Here is a 20,394-nt window from a genome sequence, read left to right as displayed (position 1 = left end):
AGGGTGGCCGGGGGCAAGAGCGGGGAGAAGGGGAAAGGATGGCTGAATTTGCTGCTTGCCAAAGACCCCACCCAAAATGAGGCAAGTAGTAATTACACTGCCATGGAGCCGTCTCTTGGCCTGGTTCTGGGATCTGCTTTGCTCCCTGCTCCCCCGTGAGCTTGGCCAGGATGGGCGGCCTGTCTCTGTCCAGCTCAGGGTTGCGGGATCACCCCTAGCCTTCCACCAGGGTGGCAGGGGGACCACTCCGCAAAGGGGTGCTGCTGCTGGTGGGAGATCGCCTTCCTGATCCCTGTGTCCATGCCTTGCACAAGAGCGTTTCTCTAAATGGACTTGCAAGCACCCAGGAAAACAGCCTTCATTGAGTGGGGTGAGAGAGAATCTGCCCCAGCATCAGCCACAAGTACCACAAGTCAGACCTGCCTTGCTGCAGCTGCCATCACAGACTCTTTGGATGAGCAGTGGTCATGCTGTCATGTCGTGTCCCTTTCTGCCTGCATCCTGGCTGCTGCTGCCACTGTGGAGAGGGAGCCAATCCTGTGTGCGGACCAGCAGTGATGCAGGAGTGTGGCAGCTGCCTTGTCACTTCCTCAGGGGTGTAAGAGGCCATTCTGCTGACAGAGGCACTGTTATCCAGCACCTGAGATGTCTGGGAGAAGCCAGGGCAGGTTTTTCTGCCCTGCAGGGGTGGAAGGAAGCTGGGCAGGGCAGAGGAGGACACAGCCACTGCCCTCTGCCACTGTTCCCTCTGCTCCTGGCCAGGCAGGAGCGTCTCAGCTGCTTAAGGAAACTTAACTTCAAGGTGAAGATTTTGCCCTCCCTGGGCCAAAGCTTGAGATGAGGGTTTGGGATTGAGATTTCTTACATACCACTTCTTCCTTGGCATTGGGAAAGGCTCTCCTGCAGCCCTCTCCCAGTCCATGTGGCCCGCCTTATCATTGCACATTGGTTGATCCTGCTGTGGAGCTGTGCCGATGGAGGCTGGGGATGTTGCTTTGAGGACCATGGCTCACGGTGGGAGGACTCCTCTGCTGGAGCCTCCGGTTTGCTGGGAGGAGTCCAGGCACCTCAGAGGGTTATTGCCAGGTTTCACAGACACTGCCCAGCATTAAGGATGGGTTTTCCCTCTGGCTTGGCAGGCTGACAGCACAGTGGAGTGTGGAAGATGAGGAAGAGGCGGCGAGAGAGCGGCGGCGGCGGGAGAGAGAGAAGCAGCTGAGGTCCCAGGCAGAAGAAGGCTTGAATGGCACCATCTCCTGCTCAGAGAGCTCAAGTCCAGCACAGGAAAACCAGTAAGAAATACCTGTGAATAAACGCTCCATTGACGTACTCTCTCCTTGCAGCAAAACCCTCCTGCATCCACAGAGCGGGTGTCTCTGTTGCTCAGGCTGGTTTGGGGGGGTGGGGAAGTTCCCTAATAGATTTGGGTTGGGGGATTTAGCCCAGACTAACAAAAAGTGTGTTTCTAGTTTGGGCAGAAAAAGCCAGAATATCTGCTTTGCTCTTTGGTGTTTTTTTTTTTTTTTTTTCCTGGCAGATGCTGGGTGTTTCGCTGCCTGAGAGTTTAAACTAGGACAGCTTGGGTAAGGCTGAGCTCAGGCAGAGAGTCCCCATTGCCAGAGATTCCACTGCCTGGTTGCATTTCAGCTTGTGAATCATCCTACACTGAAACTAATGGAAATTCCTGATACGTGCGAAGACAGACATGTGCCTGAGGATGTGACACAGAGCCCCCAAGCAGATCACGTGTCACCTCTCCCAGCTGGGCTCCCTGCTCTTCCCTTGGAGGAAGCTGCCCAGCAGTGGGGAGCATGGAGCATCTCCCCAGCTGGTGCAGTTCACAGCTCCGAGGGTTAAAGTTAACTTGATGCTTTAATGGGGCAGGTCCTAAATGGAAATAGCTCAGGAGGTATTTATGGTGATGCTGAGCAATCTGCTGTCAGAGAGGAAAGCCCTGGGGAAGCGATAGCATGACCAGTCACATCCCCGGCATCCCACTGCAGTATCCCACCACAGCCTCCCTGTGTCCACAGTTCAGCCCAGGTGCTGTGCAGCACTGGAGCTGGCAGAAAAACCAGTCTGCACTCTTGAGTCACCAGACTCTGCCTTGAAGACCCCAGTCTTCCTACTGTTTGTGTGTTCAACTTATTTCTAACTATATTAAACACAATGGAAAAATGGCAGCAGGATTTGGGATTATAGTCAGAGAGAAGCAGCAGCTTCATTTTACTGGAAAAATAGCAAAGGCTATTCATAAAAATATATTTTTTCCATTAAAAGATTTTTTTTTCCTCAGATACTTTCAAAATTATTCAGTAATTTTTTTGAAGGGGGTCTAAAAAAGTTGCAAAGAAGTTTCAGAATCTTTTGTGGAAATACATCCAGTGATATTCCGCAAACAAACCTCTGTAGTCTGCCCTGAAAGCAAACAGAAGATCTGAAAAGTAATAATAATCGTTAGCTTTTCCAAACCCTGCTTCACATCAGGACTGGAAAATAATTCGTAAAGGTCTTAAAAACAGCAGACCAGATCTCTGGTCTCTGCTTTGGTAGGAGATGCTGTAAGCGGCCTCGGGCACAGAGCAGCATGCAGCAGCCCCAGTAACCCAGCTTGCAAGCTCTGTTCCCGTGGGCAGAGGCACACTGCTGACTCCACAGGGCCACTGGCATTGCCCCATTTTAACTGAGTGCTTAAGCATCTGCAAAGGGGGCAATGACAAGAAGAGCTAAACCAAGGGGTTTTGCTCTTTCCTCCACAATGCTTGAGCTTGCTGGGCCACGCTTCACCAGAAGAATATTTCCTCTCTGGCCACCCCCTGGTTTCTTCTGCAGCTGCTCACAGCCACCTGGGCTTGCTTATGTAGCCATGGTCAGCCCCGGCTATTAATCTGAAGAGCTTTGCTCTCTTTTGTGTAAATACTGCCCCCTCCTTCCCTCCGCTCTTCCCACACTGGGGCTCATTCCATCCATGTCACTCCTGTTTGTGCAAACCCAGCCTCGGCATTTCCTTGCACCAGAGGGATGGAGTAAAGCTCCTCTGCTCCCCTCCCCCCACTAAGAAAAAAGAGAAATAACCTGCAAAACAGTGGCCTTGGGAGGCAGAGGGGTGGATGTCATCTTAAGCAGTGCAGATGGGGCTCTCCTGGCTCACTTCTTCCCCTGGGGCTGTATTTGCAGAGGGGCACAGAGAAGGGACCAGTTTTCAGATAGCATTTGGCTGGTGTCCCTTGCTCCTTGGTAGCTTTGCTGATAGCCTGAGCACATTTGTAGCTATGGCCACAAATACTGGAGCAATTCTGCCTTGGGCATCATCAGTGCTGCAGCTAACCTGAAGCCCTACCAGGCCTGTGGTCCCATCCTGGCTCCTCATCAAGTTTCCTGAGTGTTACCCTGGGGCATTCACAAGCTACTACTACACACACAGTGGAAAATAACCCAGCCTGGGCTGGAATGTCCTAGACTTATGTGGCCTCCCTTTTTGGCAGCCAAAGGGGATGCTGAACTACAGCAGGAGCTGAGCTATGCTCAAACTTGTGGCTGAACAACTGTTTTCAGTGTGCATCCCCTGCTACCCTTCCTGGTGAGCCTGGTGAAGACGTGTTTTCTGTAAACCTTCAGCTCCTGCAGTCAGTTCAATGTGAGACTCCCGAAACTCAAAGAAAGGCCCCACTTAGGAGGCTAAGTATCTTTTGATACCTCCTGAGAGCCCAGGAAGGCAAAGAAAAGGCTCACTCATGTTTGTTACTTATTTTGAACCTCTGAGTTTTAAATTGATCTGTGAGTCCCACTTCCTAATTCCCACTCCCAGGCAGTGTGACTGCCCTGCATCTGAAAAACATCTGTGAAGCCACCTCCTCAGGCCGATGCTTGCAATGTGGCTGCTCCCCCAGGACTTCTGCCTGGGAGGCAAGTCTCCTTGCAAACACGTGTTAAAAAATAGGGAGAACCCAACAATCCCCGGGCTCTGGCAGCCTGCATCTGGTGCTGGCAGCTGTGTGCCCTGCCAGGGCTGCAGCTCCATACAGCAGTAGGGTATACGGAGGTGGGGAGCCAGGGTCATGCAGGTGCTCGTGACTGGCTCAGAGTTGTAGGGGAACGTGAAGATCCAATCCAGAACTTGAGCCAGTGTCCTAGTCTTTGGATCTTTATGCCTTCCTTATCCAGGAATCTGTTCAGGCTGGCTCCTGCTCATGTCTTTTCTATGGGCCTATGTACAAGCATATGACAAGCGGCAACTGCGTTTGAAACACCACTGGTCCAAACAAGCTAAGGCCACTTCTGGTGCAGAATAACCATGGTGCATTGACTTTATGGTTTTGATGTGCTGCTTGTCTTTTGCTTGCCTGTGTGCAGCCCCAGAGTCCAGGCAGGCAGTGGGGTGCTCTTGCTGGAGACATAGAACTGCTCCTTCTACCTCTCCATCTTGCAGTGCTGCCCCAAGAAACCACCTTTGTGTAAGGGTCTCCTAAGCACATGGCAAATGTGTCTTTTCTGTAATCGAGGGTAAGGCTTCAAGTGCAATTTGGGAGCAGCCAGTGGAAAGAAGGTGCAATAACTGGAGGGAGAGAAGAACGGTATCAGGCTGGGGCTCTTTCAGGACAGGTTTGGGGTTTTTGCATCTCTCACCCTAATTTTCCTTCTTGCTGTGTTTCAGCTATGACTTTAAGCCATCTGGGACTTCGGAGCTGGAGGAGGATGAGGGGTTCAGTGACTGGTCTCAGAAGCTTGAGCAGCGCAAACAGAGGTGGGTAGGACACAGCCAGACTGAGGGGAGGGGATCCAACATGCCCAGCAAAAGGACCATCCCTGAGGAGGGGTGACCAAGCCCAGGTCAAGCCTCACATGCGTAAGCATGAAGCCAGAGACTGGAGCATCATCAGGGCAGGATGGGCCTCATGCTGCTGGGATGGATGCTTCTCTGCCTGTCATTTGGGCTAACATGGAGGAACAAGGCTCATGGACAGCCCCAGGTTTTGGGGATGTTTGGATGGAGCCTTGCACTCCAAACAGTGGCAGCCTGCCAGGACGCCTGGGTTTGGAGTGACAATGGTGGATTTAAGCCACCTGAGCTGCTGCAGGGGCTGAAGCGGCCTCTAACATAATCCAGGCCAGCCTAAAAATCAGCTCTAAGTTATTGCTACTTCCTGGCTCATGTCAGCATAGTGGGTGTTATGGCCCCAGCCCACCTTGTGCTCGGCTCCTCTTTCAGCAGGGGAAAACAGGCAGCAAAGAGCCCTGAGAGGTGCTTGTGTGCCGGCTGTTCAGTCTCCATCTTCCATGACTCTCCTTTTGCGGAGCTGAACCAAACTCCTGCTTTAACCACTTCCCTTGGACACCATCTGCCTGCATGTGAACTCTTGTGATTCAGCTCTCTTAGCAGCTTGATTTTATAGGGAATTTTTCTCCTGTGATGACACAGCCTCTTCTTTACTCCCAAGCCTCAAAAAATTCCTAAGATTAATATTTACTGCTGAACAAATAAATAGAGCTTCTCTCTTTCTTACTTCTTTCCAAACACTGTAGCTGAAGCAGTCTGTAAGCTGCACCGTTGCAGCCCTGACCCACAAGCATTGCTCAAGCACCTTGCCATGACGTTGATTATCACATCTGTGTGAACAATTAGAAATCAGCCCCATCTGCTTTTCGGCATGCTTGCCTTTTTTCCACCCCCCTTGCAAAGAGCTTGTCCAGAGAGGAAGGTGGCAGCTGTTCCCTCTTTGGCCTTCAAAAGAAGATTAGCTGGGAGGGTTGTGCTATCCTCTACAGAAACTGCTCCTTGAATTTTCATGTGATTTATTCTGTAGTGGGGCAGGAAGGTGCTGAGCAGCAAAGGTGGCATCTATGGCAGGTGGAGCCCATCAGAGAGGGATGGTACTTTAAAGGCAGTGGCTGTAGCTAGAACCCTCCTGTAGCTAGAGGCTGGTCAGGAGAGGTAGCTGAAGGGGCTGAGACCCTGTGGGCTTGCTGGGAGTAGGCTTCTTGCAAGTTCTGGACTTGCTTCCTCAGCGGGTGGCTGTGCCTTTAAAGTCCCTTCAGCAGCTTTGTCCTTGCTCATTTTCCTGTGTGGTGTGAGCACAGGTAGGTTGTGTTTGACTTGGGATGCCCTCTTGCCAGGGTTTCCCAGTTGTGTTCTCTCTTGCTTAACTGAATATGGAGCAAACCCTGTTTTTTCATTTGAAGGGTGCTCAGGTGAATGGATACAAATGAGGTGGAGACAGTTATTCTCTGTTGAATGGAACTAAACCAGCTTGTGCATTCCCTGAGGGCACTGGTGTGAAGGTGAATTGTCTTTTTGGTTCTGGTTTCCTGCTTTGTGGAGGGAGATGCATGCTATCAGTGGTGTGCAAGAATGTGGGGGCTGTGTCAGACTAGCCATCTCCCATATAAGACTGCTGTGGTGTGAAAGGCATTCTATAGACTGCACCATATCTGCTGGCCTTAGTTTTCAATATGAGCTTGCGCTTCAGCTTGGAGGCATTGCTGACATCCTCGTTGAAGAGTAGCTAGTTACTTGGAGCCTGTTTGCTGTCAGTGCCTGCGCTGTCATGGGAGGATGATTAGTAGCAAGCCAAGCGAGCCAGCATATGCATCAGTGTTTTTCTCCATGTGGTCAGTGAGGAGGGCTGTCCTGTGAGCTGCCTTCCCAGCAGCAGGGAGGTGGGTGGGAAAGCCTTGCTTGAACTTTCTGTGATGTTTTGGTGCTGGCTGGTGGAGCAGAAGCGATGAGTCAGCCTCATGCTTTGGCTGCTGCCTGCTAGCAGCTCTCCTGCCTTGCTGTCACAAGCCAGGTGGTTTTCCAAGAAATGTGTAGGAGGAGAAAGCTGTTTTCTGGCCAGGGAAAGTAAGATGGCAGTAACACCTTGATGCATGGCTGTGAGCCAGTGAGAACGCTGGGGTTATGAGCTCCCGTTGACTCTGTGACCAAAGACATGGGCTGCTCTGCTTTCGCAAAGCTCATTGCTTAAACATGCTCCTGGATCTTGGAGGCCAGGAGGAATCTTCTTGTACAGATCCTGCTTTGGGACTCCTTTGTTTTTTTCTGGGCTATGACATGAGTGCGTGAGCAGAGGTGTAATTTATTCCAGCGGGCAAAACAGAGGCATGGGGTCAGATGTAGATACAGCATTGCTTGTGAAGCACTGTGCCTTGCAAAAACCCCAAACCCTATGTGAATGGCTGTACAGCCTTGCCCTGCAGTTTAGTTTCAGCTGGAGAGAATGGGAATCTTGGGAATCATATTCATGGGTCATTGGTTGGATCCTTCTCCAGTGAGAGGCTCTGTTAACATGGAAGTTGAATTTAGGCAGAGAAAAGCTGTGTTTGGTGCTCCAAGTTGCATTGATGCTGGGAACCGACAGGGCAGTGTCAGGTCTGTGTTTGTGCATTGGGACCACTGAACATGCTGGTTTGCCTGATATTTAGGCTGTAGCTCAGCAGAGAATTGAGCCAGCACCATGCAATGGTGGTAGTGTCCTCTGTGCCTGGGGTCTGAGTGGAGGTCTGATCTCTGTTTTCCTGTGGGTCTTGTCTGTGGTGAGGGTGCAAAGGTGCAGATGCTTTCAGATCTGCCACAGCTCTTAGCTGAGCTGAGTCTTGGATATTCAGAGTGTGGGAGTGTGATGTGACTGCTGTTACATCTGGAGGCCTGGAACTGGACCATAAAGTGACTGTGACCCTGGTGTAAAACGCTTATCAAGTTGTGAACTTGGGGGAGTGATAAAACCAGATTTCTAGAGGTCTGACACACTTGATAGTGTCTGTAGGTTCACAAAAATGTATTTTGTGTCTTTGACCCCTTTCCCCAACCTCCAGATCTCCACGACAGTCATATGAAGAGGAGGACAGTCGTGTGAGGGAAGTTGAAGTCAAACTGGAGCAGATCCAGCTGGATCAGGAAAGCCCGGAGGAGATCCGGGAGGAGAATGTGGTTACTGGGGAGGAAGAGAGACTGTGCCCGGAGGAAGAACAGGTCCAAGAGCAGGAAGAAGAGGAGAGAGCTGAGCAAGAGGTGAGATCAGGAGGGGCTGACCTTCTCCTCTCCCCGGGGAGCGGTGGGAGAGCTGTGGCTGGGCGCTGCTCTCTAAGAACTCAGCTCACTGTTACTGTTGACACCATTGGCTGCTGAGCCCAAGTAAACATGCTTTCATGGCAAGACCTGGGCCCAGTGTCACTCTTGCCTATGTGCCTTCTTGAGGTCAGTGTAGGCAGCCTCTGGCCTCTTGCAAGGGTGGTGTGTTTGCGCCCAGAGTGTGTGGCGGTTTAGTCATGTCCCTGCAATATCAAGAAGCAAAATTCTACTATTTCTCCTGTAGTTTTGTGAGCAGTGAGTAGCTCTTCAGAACTCAAATCTAAGTTTTACTACTTGTTTTTTCCCTCCCCAGTCTTTGTTGCAACTTTGGAGCACTTTGTCTTGATGCATCGTTAAATACTGCATTGCTCCCAGCTGAGGTTTTCTTTTTTGCTCTTCTGAGAAGGTGTAATTCCTGGTTAGTGAGAGAGACAAAGCTGGAGCTTGAGTGGTGTGCAAGTCCATTAGGGTGGCTGAGCTTCAAGTATATTTTTGTTGTTTATAAATGAATTCATGGATTTTGACTTGCTGAGGCTAGTATGCTTTTGACATTTGAACTGTGTGGCTCTTTCTAGCCCTCCATTCTAAGGGCAGCTGCTCTGTTTCCTTGTGGCCTCTAAAAAAGAAATTCACATTTTGCTATCCTGAATAGTGGTAGAAAATCTTTACTGATCGATGCAAGGACCTCTTTCCATATAATTTTGAAACCCTGAACCTGCAAAATTTCTCCGATTTCCCCCTCTATGTGACACGTGAACTGCTTCCTGGATGCTTCAGAATTAGATAATGTAAGCTTAAAGTATCTTTGCTCCTGTGCTTGTTTAGTGTAAAGCAGGAAGCCTGTGAGACAGGGCAAAAGTCACTTTTGTTGCATAGTAAGCAGTTTGACCAGCTCACTTTCTGGCTTGCTCATTTTCTGCAATCAGGAAAAGAAGAGAAGGAGAAATGAGGAAGAAGAAATGACACCAGAAAAACGCCAGAAGGCCCCAAGCCCTGCTAGCCTGGAAGAGGAGGAGCTGTGCCCTGACCACACTTTAGTCTGCTCCACTAAGGTGTGTGTTCCTGGGGCCCCATTAGAGGCATGACAGCTATCGCAATAGAGCACCTAACTAATGATGAGGAAAGAGGATCCAGGGCTTACAGCAGTGTAGGGTGTGAATCATGATATCCCACTCCCACTACAGGCTGGGACAAATCATGTGATCTGTTTCCCTCATCTTCCTTGGTTGTTAACCTCCTCTCCTCTTGCTTGGGCTGTTGGAGACATAACTGTCTCTGTGTATACTTTGCCAATCACCGTAAAAATCTAAAGTTCACTGAGGACTCCAGGGAATATTGTAATACTGAGAAAGATGTCTGTGCTTTCAGCTTGTGTGTTTGGTCATAAACTACATGTGAACTTAATCATAAAACTAAATTTCCCTTCCCCAAAAAATCCCCAGAACCAAAGCAGTGGAATTTCCCAGTCTTACTTAGGATAAAATCAGAAAGTATGACTTAAGTTTCTTAAACAAGCTGGGATTCCGGATCTGTGAAGCATAGAGTCCTTCCCAATGACATCTCTCTGCATTGATGCTCTTGCAAAGCTTCCATTTTTAACGCCACTTGAATTGCATCTCATGACTTCTGTTGCATTTACTACAAATCCTCAGTTCTATGTATGTTCTTTTAAATACAATAGATACAGATAAGTGATTTCTGTGGTGAATGGCTTTTTGTCTTTGTAAGCCCTAAGCTTGTTGATTATATCAATGAGGGAAATAGTGAGGAGCCTGTGTAGCCTGCTAATCTCCTGTTGGTATCTTTGCTTTCTTACATTTAGATCTGTGCTATTTGCTTCCTGGTCCAAATTTCCTAGCTGGAGGGAGTGATTGTATGAGCACTCCCTCTTGCAAAAGTAAACAGATTGTAAGAAGGAGGTTTCATCATCTACAACCATCAGATTCTTGTTCTTTATGGAGAAGCCTTTTTAAAGTCAAATAAAAAGAGAGAAGGGGTGGGTTTGGATGCAGGCCATGTGCTAATGTTAGGTCTGAAAAGTGGGGTGGGGTGGTCAAAATGCATCCCTGGAGTGGGACTGGTGGGGAAATGTGGGAAACACTTCCAACACCTTTTATATGCTGAAAGTTTTGTCATTACGACCCCAAAACACACATAGTTCCCTTAGCTTGCCTGCTGCTGCTAGGATTAGCCCTGGGGAAGGTTTAGAAATATAGTCTCTGTTTTATAATGGTGATGTCAGAGCTCACCGGTACACAAAGCCTCATGTAAAGTAGTCCAGGAAAAATATGGGCTTGGGATCCTTCCAACAGAAGGAGGATCTTTACACCCCAGCTAGGAGGGCTTTATGTGAACACGAAGAATTAGACACGTTGACCACCAAGGAGGTGTTTTGGCACAGGATCGCTCAGCATAAACACTGCTTGTAGTAGAAGGATGAGAGCATTTGCTGTGGGTGGTGGAGGTCAGGTACTCATCTGAGGCAGGCAGGTCTTCGGGGTTCAGAGGGCTGGTGTGGCCTGGGGGCTGAAATAGATGCGTGGTGGCAGGGGTGAAGCACTGTACCAGCCCATTTTTGTTCCAAGCTTCTTGTCAATTCTGAGTTTTAAGGTTGGCTGAGTGATTTTTTTTTCTGACCTTCAGAAAGTGCTTTGGACCAGAGAAATTCAGGACTCTCACTGCAAGGAATTGACCCATGGGGCATGGGGAGGTGGTCTCCAAATAGCTTGGGAAAAGTTTGTTCATACCTAGAGTGTTGTGCTGAGATCTACTGTCACCTACAGCATTTCCTAGACCCTTCTATGTAACTTGATGCTCATATATGACATTTTGGAAGCACCTGTGGGTAGTTTGCACCTGTACAGCATCTCTCTGTTGGCAGGATTGGCAAGGCTTCTTCCTACTGATATCTCATTGACTTGTGGTTGAACAGCTGAGCCATAGGCAGGGATCTACCAGATTCCCCTTTTGGATGCTCTTATGTCCCATGAGGTGCCAGCCTGCCCATCAACGTCCCAGAGGAATGAGCAACCCAGTCTCTGGACTCATGGCTCAGAGACATGCATAATTCTCATGGCACCAAGCAAAGGAGTAACCTAGCAGCAGGCAGACAGCCTGCCTAGCAGAAAAAGCTGGGTGATGGGATGGATATCTGTCATGCTGCTGTGCTGGGACTCTGCAGAGTGACTCTTCTTAGTGCATCTCTATTAGCCAGGGTTGCACTGTTTGATGGTTGTGCTCATCTCTAATGGGCCCTGTGCTCTTGGGCACAGCTGTCAAATGTATGTTCTCTGTGACACTGTTTTGTCTTCTGCTTAGGTAAAACTTAGCGGTGTCATTCTGAAAGCATCCTAAAATGAGCACCTAGTGCTACTTTCTATCTGCTAACTTGGTAGGTGATGTTTCCCATGGCTCAGATAGCAGTTATACAGGGAGAGAAGGCTCCTTGTTACTTGGTTGCTGCTCCTTGGCTCTGTAGGAGGTGATGATGACAAAGAGCCCCCTCTTAACTTGAAAGTGATTTTTCTTACTGTATTCTTGTTTGGGGGGGGCATGCAAAAGCTGTGAAGTGTAGCTGAAAACATTTCAGCTTTCCTTTACTCGGTGGTTAGGAAGTGTTTGCCTTCCTTTGCTTCGGCCAAAGAGTTCTTGCACAGGGGCCTCTTATGCAAAACTCCCTTTCCCGATGGCTTGACCTAAAGGGCTGCTTTGCAGGTAGCTTCATGTGCTGACTTGCCCTGTGTGCTTCTCTGGTGTGGGTAAGTCAATGTAACTCATACTTGTGCTGCTCTCAAGCTTGGCTACTTTTCTAGACTTAGCTGGCAGTACCTGTAGTTTTTCCCCCTTGTCTTTCCACACTTGCTACTTTCTCTGTTGTGTCTGTCTAGGAAACCAAGTGTTTGAGAAAAATGCCTAGCCCTTGGGCAGAGGGAGTAGAGAAAATGGTCTTGGTTGCTGTTTCAGCTGTCAGTCAAGCTGCATGTTGTTGGTTTGCACCTAAAACTGTGTGAGATTCTGCTCACCTGCCTGGAAGGGAGAAGAAAAGGGGATGACAGTGTCTTCCAACCAGTGTGGGGACATGGAATTGAGTGAGGTGCTTCTAACAAAATCTGGGTGAGGGATTAGAGCAGAGAAATGGTCAGTGGAGGTGACTTACATCCATCTGAGATCCATAGACAAAAGTAATGTCTTTGTCTTTTCTCTCCCACTTCAGATTACGGACAGAACAGAGTCGCTGAATCGCTCAATAAAGAAAAGGTATTTCTAGGGTTGATTTCAGTGTAAAGCAGGTCCCTTCCTGCAAGTGGAGCATGCTAGAGGGTCCCCCTCTTGGGTAGGGCAGGAGTGAGAGGCTGCCTGTGGCCCTCAAAGTCCTCCCTTTCCTTGAAGCACTGGGGGATCACCTTAACACTCTCATCTCTTCTGCTTTCCAGTAACAGCATAAAGAAGAGTCAGCCTCCCCTCCCTGTGTCGAAGATCGATGACAGGCTGGAGCAGTACACACAGGCTATTGAGGTGGGCTGCTGTGTTGTCTCTGTTCCCAGTCTCCAAGGAGCCCTCTCTGCTAGGCCCTGATTTCCCACTGTGCCTCTTAGTCTTATCATCTGGGGGGTGACAACTGAATGGTCTCACCTTGAATGGGAGCAGCCCTTTCTCCTGTCTCTGTCTCCTTCCACAGCATAAAGTAGGTTTCTTTGGTGAGCTGCCCTATCCCAGTTTCTGCATATTCCCTGCTTAAAGGGTGGGAGCATCTGGCAGGACCTAGCAAGACCCTATAAGTTGTCTTTTACAATCCCTCATCCCTGAGGACCTCCAGTAATAGGGGTGGGGAAAGAAAGCACACGCTCCCTGATGGTGATCTCTCTCCATTTACTTTCCAGACATCCACAAAGGCTCCAAAACCTGTTCGACAACCCGTTCTTGACCTTCCCACCACGAGCATGATGGTAGCCAGCACAAAAAGCCTCTGGGAGACTGGAGAGGTCACAGCTCAGTCTGCCGTGAAGTCCTTGCCCTGTAAGGTACGGCACTTACACAACTTGTGTTGCTTGTGTAGGGGAAGAGGGACTGGCCTCTGGGCACAATATGCATTACGCTTGTGTTAGCTTGTTGTTGTTGGTACCAGCTTTAAAGTTAATCTATATCAGAGATCCAATTTTCTCCTTCAGGATGCAAGGCCTCATACCTCAGAGGTTTGTTTCACCTGTGCTAGGATCCCAAATTGTTCCTTGGTAGCACACCTAGGAAAGCCTCTGTGATGCTGGTTGAGATTCTGTTTAGAACTAGAAATCAAATCAGCTGGTGGGGAGAATGTGTATGTCTTCTGCACAGGCTAGGACTGAGCTCCAGTTGTTGAGTACAAAGTTGCATCTTGTACCAAGATGGTAAATCTTGTAAACTTGAAAAAGGCAGAGAGTATAATGTATTGCTCTCTTAATTTCACTTTATGGTCATTTTGAGTGAGGCTGATTCTGTAACACACTGGTTGCAAATCTGTATTTATGTGAGCAAAATTCCTTCCACGTAAAAAAAGGCTTGATGTTAACATGTCTTAAATACTTAATGAACTTAAGAAAATAAACATCTTGGATCTCTGATCCAGGCTTTTGTTGAAGAGAGTGAGAGAGGGGAAAACATAGGGTATACTGCGAATAGGAAGAAGTTTTCAGTCATGGGTTTTAGCTGCAGTTGTCATAGGCCAGATGATGTGATATTATAAATAAAAGGAAAGTCAAACATGTGGGCTTGAAAGATATGTGAACAAAGGCATGTTCAGCAGTGTTAGCAGAGAATACTAATAAGAACATAATTTTCTCAGGATATTGTGGCTGGAGACATTGTGAGTAAAAGAAGCCTTTGGGAACAGAAGGGCAATCCCAAACCGGAGACCAATACCAAGGTGAGTTAGCATCTGTGTGAGTATGAAAGTACTTGACCTGTTGTGAAAAAGAATAGAGCTCTTGACTGGGCTGGAAGTGTTGAGGAGATGGTGGTGTTCTGTAGGTATGCGACTGCATTGATAGATACACAAGCAGTACCTATCAATGCCGTTGCTTACCTTAAAAGCTTGTCCCAGCAGTGAGCAACTATTGCTTCAGCCCTAGTGAACATGGGGGCAAAACCCATTTTATAACTAATAATACTGAGGGATCTCTTGAATAACATGTTGCTCTCGGCCCATGCGTTGGAAGCCCCAGCCTTCTAGGCTCAAATTGAACTGCATATGTGAGTTACTTTGTTCTTGTTATAGCTTTTAATCTTGAGAGTAAAAAAAAAAACCATGCAAAATAAAGTGGAAGTGAATCTAAAACAGTGTCAACACTTGCAGATGAATCTGCTGTTTTGTGCCTACAGTATGTCTGTGGGAATGCCTTTTAAAATGCAGCAAGCAGCTGCTGTTCAAACTCCCCAGGCTGGGAGAGGAAGATCAAAGTGTCTTGCCTGTTCCTGGGTCAGTGTGCTGCCAGTATGTGGTAAATGCAACTAGCTTTTTCCATGGGTGAAATTAACCGTGGTTTGGGAGGTCTGGGTTTTAGATGAGCCCTCCCTCGTGATGCCTTGCATTGCATCTTCCCTTTGCTAATACACATCCTGTGCTTGCTGTGTTACCTTATGCCTATAAAAAGTGGTGGTTGGTCTGTGCAAGGAGTTTACATGGAAGGGCAGGAAGGGAGTAGAGAGTAGGCTGTCTCAAAGTCCTGTGGGATTACAGACAACCATATCACATGCTCCTCTGACTTCAGTTACTTAATCTTGCCTGTCTATTTGAGAAGGAAAATTGTTGACTTTGGCTCTTTCTTTCTCTCCTGTTCAGTCCACTCCTTCTGGCAAAAAGTATAAATTCATTGCAACAGGCCATGGCCAGTACAAGAAGGTGTTGATAGACGATGCTGCAGAGAAATAGCATGCCTGGAGAACTCATTAACCAGGTAGGTGGGGTATGACCTTGCACTGCATTACAGACTCCTGGTGCTGTTCTGGCAGGGCACTGGGGCTATTTCTGCCAGCTACACTTTGGGTGAGTTGGAAGGTACTGTATGGTAACCGCTGGAGACTTGCTTCTGGGGAAGCACTTGACTTTGTGAGCTGGGAAGGAGTGGGTACACGGGACGGGTTTGTTTTGGTCTCTGACTTTCTGATGCTGCTAGGAAGCTCGATACCTGAGTTAATCTGCAGAGTAAGTCCCTTAGCTACTGCTGGTTGGGTAAAGATGTGCTTGCCTTTGCTAGTTCAAAGGAACAGTCTCTATCTGCTGTCTTTTCTTATGCTCTCTTATGTTGCAAGGATAAGTAGATAGCTGAAGGTCATTCTGGCTGAGCATGGGATCTGATATAGTTCTGCAATTCAGATGTTTCTGAGGTCCAATTCCCAGATTTACTGAATTAATCAGGGGAAGAACTTTTAATGATTTCAGTAACCTCGTAGAACCAGTCTATAATAGGGTTGTAGTGGGGAGGACATGGACATCTGCTGTGCTGGGTAGACCAACAAAGCAGAAAGGATTGTCCTCCGATGTGCAGCAAGGGGGAAAGCAGAGCTGGGTTGCTGTTTCTGTGCCCTCTTGAAATGGTCTTTGGATCTCATGCTCATATTGTGTTTATGTTAATAGATATCCTGGTGTTATCCTGAGTGGATGATAGCAGAGGGTTGCAGCAATAAGGAGGAATGTTGTAGAGGGATGTGATAACTAGTTGGATCCAACTGGGCAGCATCTGGCACAGTGAGAGGAGAGGAAGTTGTTGGGGGTGAAAACAAGCTCATTCTCTTTTTTCCTACTATAAAAAAGAAGCTTTATTTTGTAGCCAAGCTTATAAATAGCTCTGTCTACTACAAAACACCTTTTGTTTCTGAATTTTTCTGGGGGCTGTGTTCCTTTTTTTTTTCTTCCCCCTTTTCCTTCCTTCAAGAAGTTGGCTTCTGAGTGCAGCACATTTTGTTTGTTGTTTGATTTATTTAGGGCTTTTTCCCCTTTTGTGGTGCCCATTTAGAACAGGAGGTCTCTTAAATGCCACTTTGAGATGGGCAGCAGTACAAACCTAAGTCAGGTCAAAGCTATGCTTTTAGATGTAAAGGAGGAGCCTACAGGACTTGTATCCTCAACTTGATTCTCTGCCTGTGGCTTTCAGGAACGTATTTTAAGATCTTCTTTTTAATCAATCTTTTTCCTGAAGTCTGTTTTGACGCACCAAGTGGGATCCTACTGAGCTTCAGTTCTTTATAGCGAATAGGCATTGCTAGGGTGTCGGCAGGTTTTATTTGCCCTACTTGAGCTCCTGAGAGCAGTTCAAAGGCAAGTGACATTGGCTCTGCCCTTTTTCTAGCATCCTTTCTTGAAAGGCTATTGACTGTCATGGGATGTCCTTTAGGATCCACCCAGCACTCCAAATAGCCATGGCAGAACACTGCTGCTCTATGGGCTCATTCACAAGTAAGGTTTTTTGACTCTGAATAGCAAAATGACTGCAACAGCTGAAGGGTATTGGCTCATTTCTTGGGTTTTTAGCTGTTTCGTGTGCTGTGAGGTCCCAGCTCCTTTCCAACCCCCTTTAACTATGTTCATCCTGCCAGATCCCTTTGTGGTTGCCTTTCCACTCCCAAACCCTTCTGCCTCATCCTCATGTCACTCACTCAACACCACCTTATCAGCTTTCTAGTTGCTTGAGCACAGGTACAGTTTTTCCTCCTCGCCTGTCTCTATGAGCTGCAAGATCTCTGAACAGGCTGCAGGTTTTCTCTAAGTGGCAATTTGGGCTCTCAGCAGCTGCCTGAGGCAGTTTGACATTGAAAAACAACCAAACTCTGTGCCCAGTGGCATTCTTCTTCCCTTGCTCAGCATGGCAACTTGGGCTGGGATTTGCTGCATTAAGTCCCAGTGCAGAGCTGCTGCTGGAAATCTTTTGTCTCCAGGTATCTATTCTCTCTCCTGTGATGCTCTCATGCCAGGGTCTGTCTCTGCAGGACTCACCATGCCTGCCTTATGCCCCTGCCCTTTGCTCTTGGGGCAAAAGGACTAACCCATGCAGGCAGATCTGCCTTGCTCTGCTTCCCACTGTGAGAGCTGCTCCCCTCACTAGCCCGTCTCCATCCCTATGCAGTGGGGATGGATTGTGGATGCAGCCTGGTGGGAAGCCCAGCAGATGCAAAACATAAGCCTTATGTGAGAATCCCTGTTTTGTTCTGGGTGGTCGTCCTCACTGCAGGACAAAGTGGATTAAAGCAGAATTGGTTCTGAAACCATCTTCTCTGTCTGGATTCACTTAGTCTCCCAAGGGTAATCAGTATTGGCTGTTCTGCCTCATGCTGGTGCTGTGATCTTGTAAATGCAGACTCTCGTGCATAGGCATCCATCTAGCTGTGCTACACGAAAGTGCCATTTTATCACTGTGTGTAAGGTCATCTTTATCTGCATTAGGCATTCTACGATTTATGCTGCACTCTTTTTGATTTTGTGTTGCTGCTGTCTCTATAGCCTTCTCTTGCAGCATGCTGAATTATCTTGCAGATGCTTACCTGGGATCCACTCATGATGAGTGGTGCATTTCCAGCCTACCTCTTTTCAGCTTTTTCTTGGAAAACTGGGATGTTGAAGTCCAAAATTTAGACACTTGGTTTATTCTTCCTTCTCTTTTATTTTCTTGGAATAGGAAAGGGGTTGCAAACCAGAATAAGACCAGCAAAGTGAAAACTTCAGTGAAGGTTTGATAACTGAGCTCTTCCTATAGCATAATCACAAAATTAGAAGACTTCAAAGAAGAAAAAGTGGCTCTTGGTTTTGTTTCTAAGTCTGTTTGCAGCTGGGCTTGGGGAAATTTTTGGTCGGCTCCATATCCTCTGCACACGAAGAGAATGTAAAGAGCTGTGTATCAAATTTCCTATTTGGACTAAACATAGCAATTCTATATTAGCTGTGTAGGAACATCCCAGCATATGAGAGAGTTCCTTGTGAAACAGAAATAGCTGATCTCCAGCTTTCATGGTCATAAGCCTGCTGCCAATGGAGATGCAAAGAGTAACTAATGAAGGAAAGCACAGTTGTCTCCTGTGGATGGGCAGAGTTGGGGATTTTGTTTTAAATACCCTTTTCCTCAGGACATCAGGCATCAGTACGTACACAACTGTCATGATGCTACCTCTGAAAACAAGACTATGTGTGGTTAACAGAACCCCTCAAAACAGCACCTTGTTAAATACATAGTTGGATATGTACATGCTGAAAAAGGCTCTTGTTGGTTATCATGAAAACACTAATCCCCAGCTGTACTTTGAAAAGTGTGGTCAAATAAATAGCAAAACTTGATTACTGCAACAAAGTTGTTGTTCTGTGCACTACCATTTCGTAGACTGAGCAAGGCAGACATCAAATGATGATGTCCTTTCTTTTTAGGCAGGGGAATTGCTGTGTGAGAGCGGGATGGATATCTTATGGAGTCCCTTGTCTGTGCCTGCGGTGGAAGGATGAGTTTCCACCTTGTTGTTGGTGAATGGTGTGGGGTGCACTCTCAGTGGTGAAGCTAGAGACGCGTATCTTCTTGGAGTTGAGTTTCTAAGATTCCGTAGAGGAGATGTGGAGTGAAACAGATTCCTTCATGTTGTCTTATCTACAGCTGCTTCTCTTTCTCGAATTTATCTTGGTCTTAAATAAACACAACAAAATAAATTCAAATTTCCTCCTCCTTCTCCTCTAAATTGGGCTTTTCCTACAGGCAATTTGTCCTCTTCACTGTGTGCCTCCCTTCTCTTCCCTGTGCTATTGCATACAGTGGTTGTTGCTTCCTCTTTTTAGAACAAGTGCATGTGTATGTTTGTTTTCCTGGCTCATGACTTGTGGATGTGGTATGTTATGCATTTAAGTTTATATACACATGGAGAGTAATCCTTAAACCCACAGCATGAGGCTGCTGGCTTGAAGGGGTTTTATTTCATTTTATTTTTTCCTTATGCTCGGTTCTGGGCAGTAAACCTTAGTCATAGGTGTTCTCTTGCTTGGTGCCATCTAAGAACCTCCAGAGATGTGGGCCTGTTGAAGCAGCCTGGCTTCAGTTGGCTGACCATCCTGATGCTGTTCTGTTAAAGCTCTCGATGTGCTCTTCAGCTGCTCTGGGTCTAAACCGGCTCACCTCGAAAGCGGTGGTGATCTTTGTCATGGGTTTGGTAGCCAGTTCCCTCAGTTTTCGGGCATCAAAACGTGGCTTGTGTAGAAGGATGGGTAAGCGACGGGGAAGAAATAAGCTTTCCTCCTTTCGCAGCTTCTTCTCTTCTGCTTGCTGCTTCCTCTCCTTGTTGACTGTCATCTGGTATAAAATAGCATCCCACATCCTTGTGGCCTTCGATTTAAACAGCCTGCAGTCTTGTATGATTGCTTGAGAGCTGCTCTCCTCCTTCTTGCTCCCTTCCTCCTGTCCCGACTTTTCTGGCTCAGACTCTGGGAAGCTGGGTGCTTCTGGCTGCACCATTAAGTGCTTCCTGAGGCGATGCCAGCCACTGGCACTGGCTCCGGGAAGTCTTGCTTCTTCTATTGGTGATAGTGTTGGTTCAGCTTTGAGGGGAGGGCTGGTGTTTGGCAAGCCGGGGGTCAACTGAGGTTGACTGACATGTTCTGCTTTGGTGTCTGTGGAGGTGGCACTGGTACTGTCAGCTTGTTCTGGGGTCTCTGTTGCTGGGTGTGCTTGCATGCAGGGAGCGCTGGGTGTCGATGCTTTTTGGGTGTCCTGGTCTTGCTTGGGTGATTTGGGTGCTGTCTCTGATCCAGACATTTCAGTGTCGCTTTCGTGGGTCATAGGCTTATCAGTGTGACCACTGGCAATGCTGGGCTTGGGTGAAGGGGCCTTGATGGAATCTTCAGTGAGAGCAGGCCTAGGAGCTTGCTTAGGAGGCTCTGCCTCTGAAGCAGAAAGGAGGGGAGGCTCCAGTGCAGTAGACGTGGCCGTGCTGTCATTGAGCAGGGTGGGTATCTGCCCTGGGTATGGTTGAGAGCAGCTTGTTTCAGGTGCTGGTGAAGAAGGCCTTTTGTCTTCGTGGCTGGTGGTTCCTTGGGTCTGATTTGATGTGGCTGTCTTAGCTCTGGGTGGCTTGACACTGTGGAAATAAGTGTGTACCTTGGTGATGTAGGTAACCTCTGGTGCCCTTTCTTTGCTGGGTGTGCTGGTAGGAGGAGGCTGGGAGCGAATAGATATCGGAGGGTCCTGTAGAGAGGGAAGGTGGGTGTCCGTGCCTTCAGGCTGTTGTGGAGTCTCAGGAGCTCCTGGCTTGTGTAGCAGGGGCATGGCTGGGGAGTTTGTGAGCATGAGGTGTTCGGCAATGCGCCTCTGCTCAGTGACCTTCAGTGT

The 20,394-nt window shown here is 47.9% G+C and overlaps 1 protein-coding gene across 1 annotated transcript in view; it reads left to right on the top strand.

Moving 5' to 3' along the window:
- The window catches only part of LSP1 (lymphocyte specific protein 1), a 51,305-nt gene that overhangs the window by 25,114 nt on the left and 5,797 nt on the right, over positions 1–20,394 (top strand). Inside the window, exons 2-10 of the mRNA XM_080617920.1 lie at positions 1,140–1,292; positions 4,655–4,744; positions 7,813–8,008; positions 8,995–9,120; positions 12,282–12,325; positions 12,502–12,583; positions 12,949–13,089; positions 13,887–13,967; positions 14,883–14,997. Coding sequence (XP_080474046.1) covers positions 1,140–1,292; positions 4,655–4,744; positions 7,813–8,008; positions 8,995–9,120; positions 12,282–12,325; positions 12,502–12,583; positions 12,949–13,089; positions 13,887–13,967; positions 14,883–14,972 — 1,003 coding nt within the window. The 3' untranslated portion in view covers positions 14,973–14,997. The remainder of the gene's footprint in view (positions 1–1,139; positions 1,293–4,654; positions 4,745–7,812; positions 8,009–8,994; positions 9,121–12,281; positions 12,326–12,501; positions 12,584–12,948; positions 13,090–13,886; positions 13,968–14,882; positions 14,998–20,394) is intronic.

This window comes from Psittacula echo (genome assembly GCF_963264785.1).
Source record: "Psittacula echo genome assembly, chromosome: 5".
NCBI lineage: Eukaryota > Metazoa > Chordata > Aves > Psittaciformes > Psittacidae > Psittacula > Psittacula echo.
This window is presented reverse-complemented; position numbering and strand designations above follow the sequence as displayed.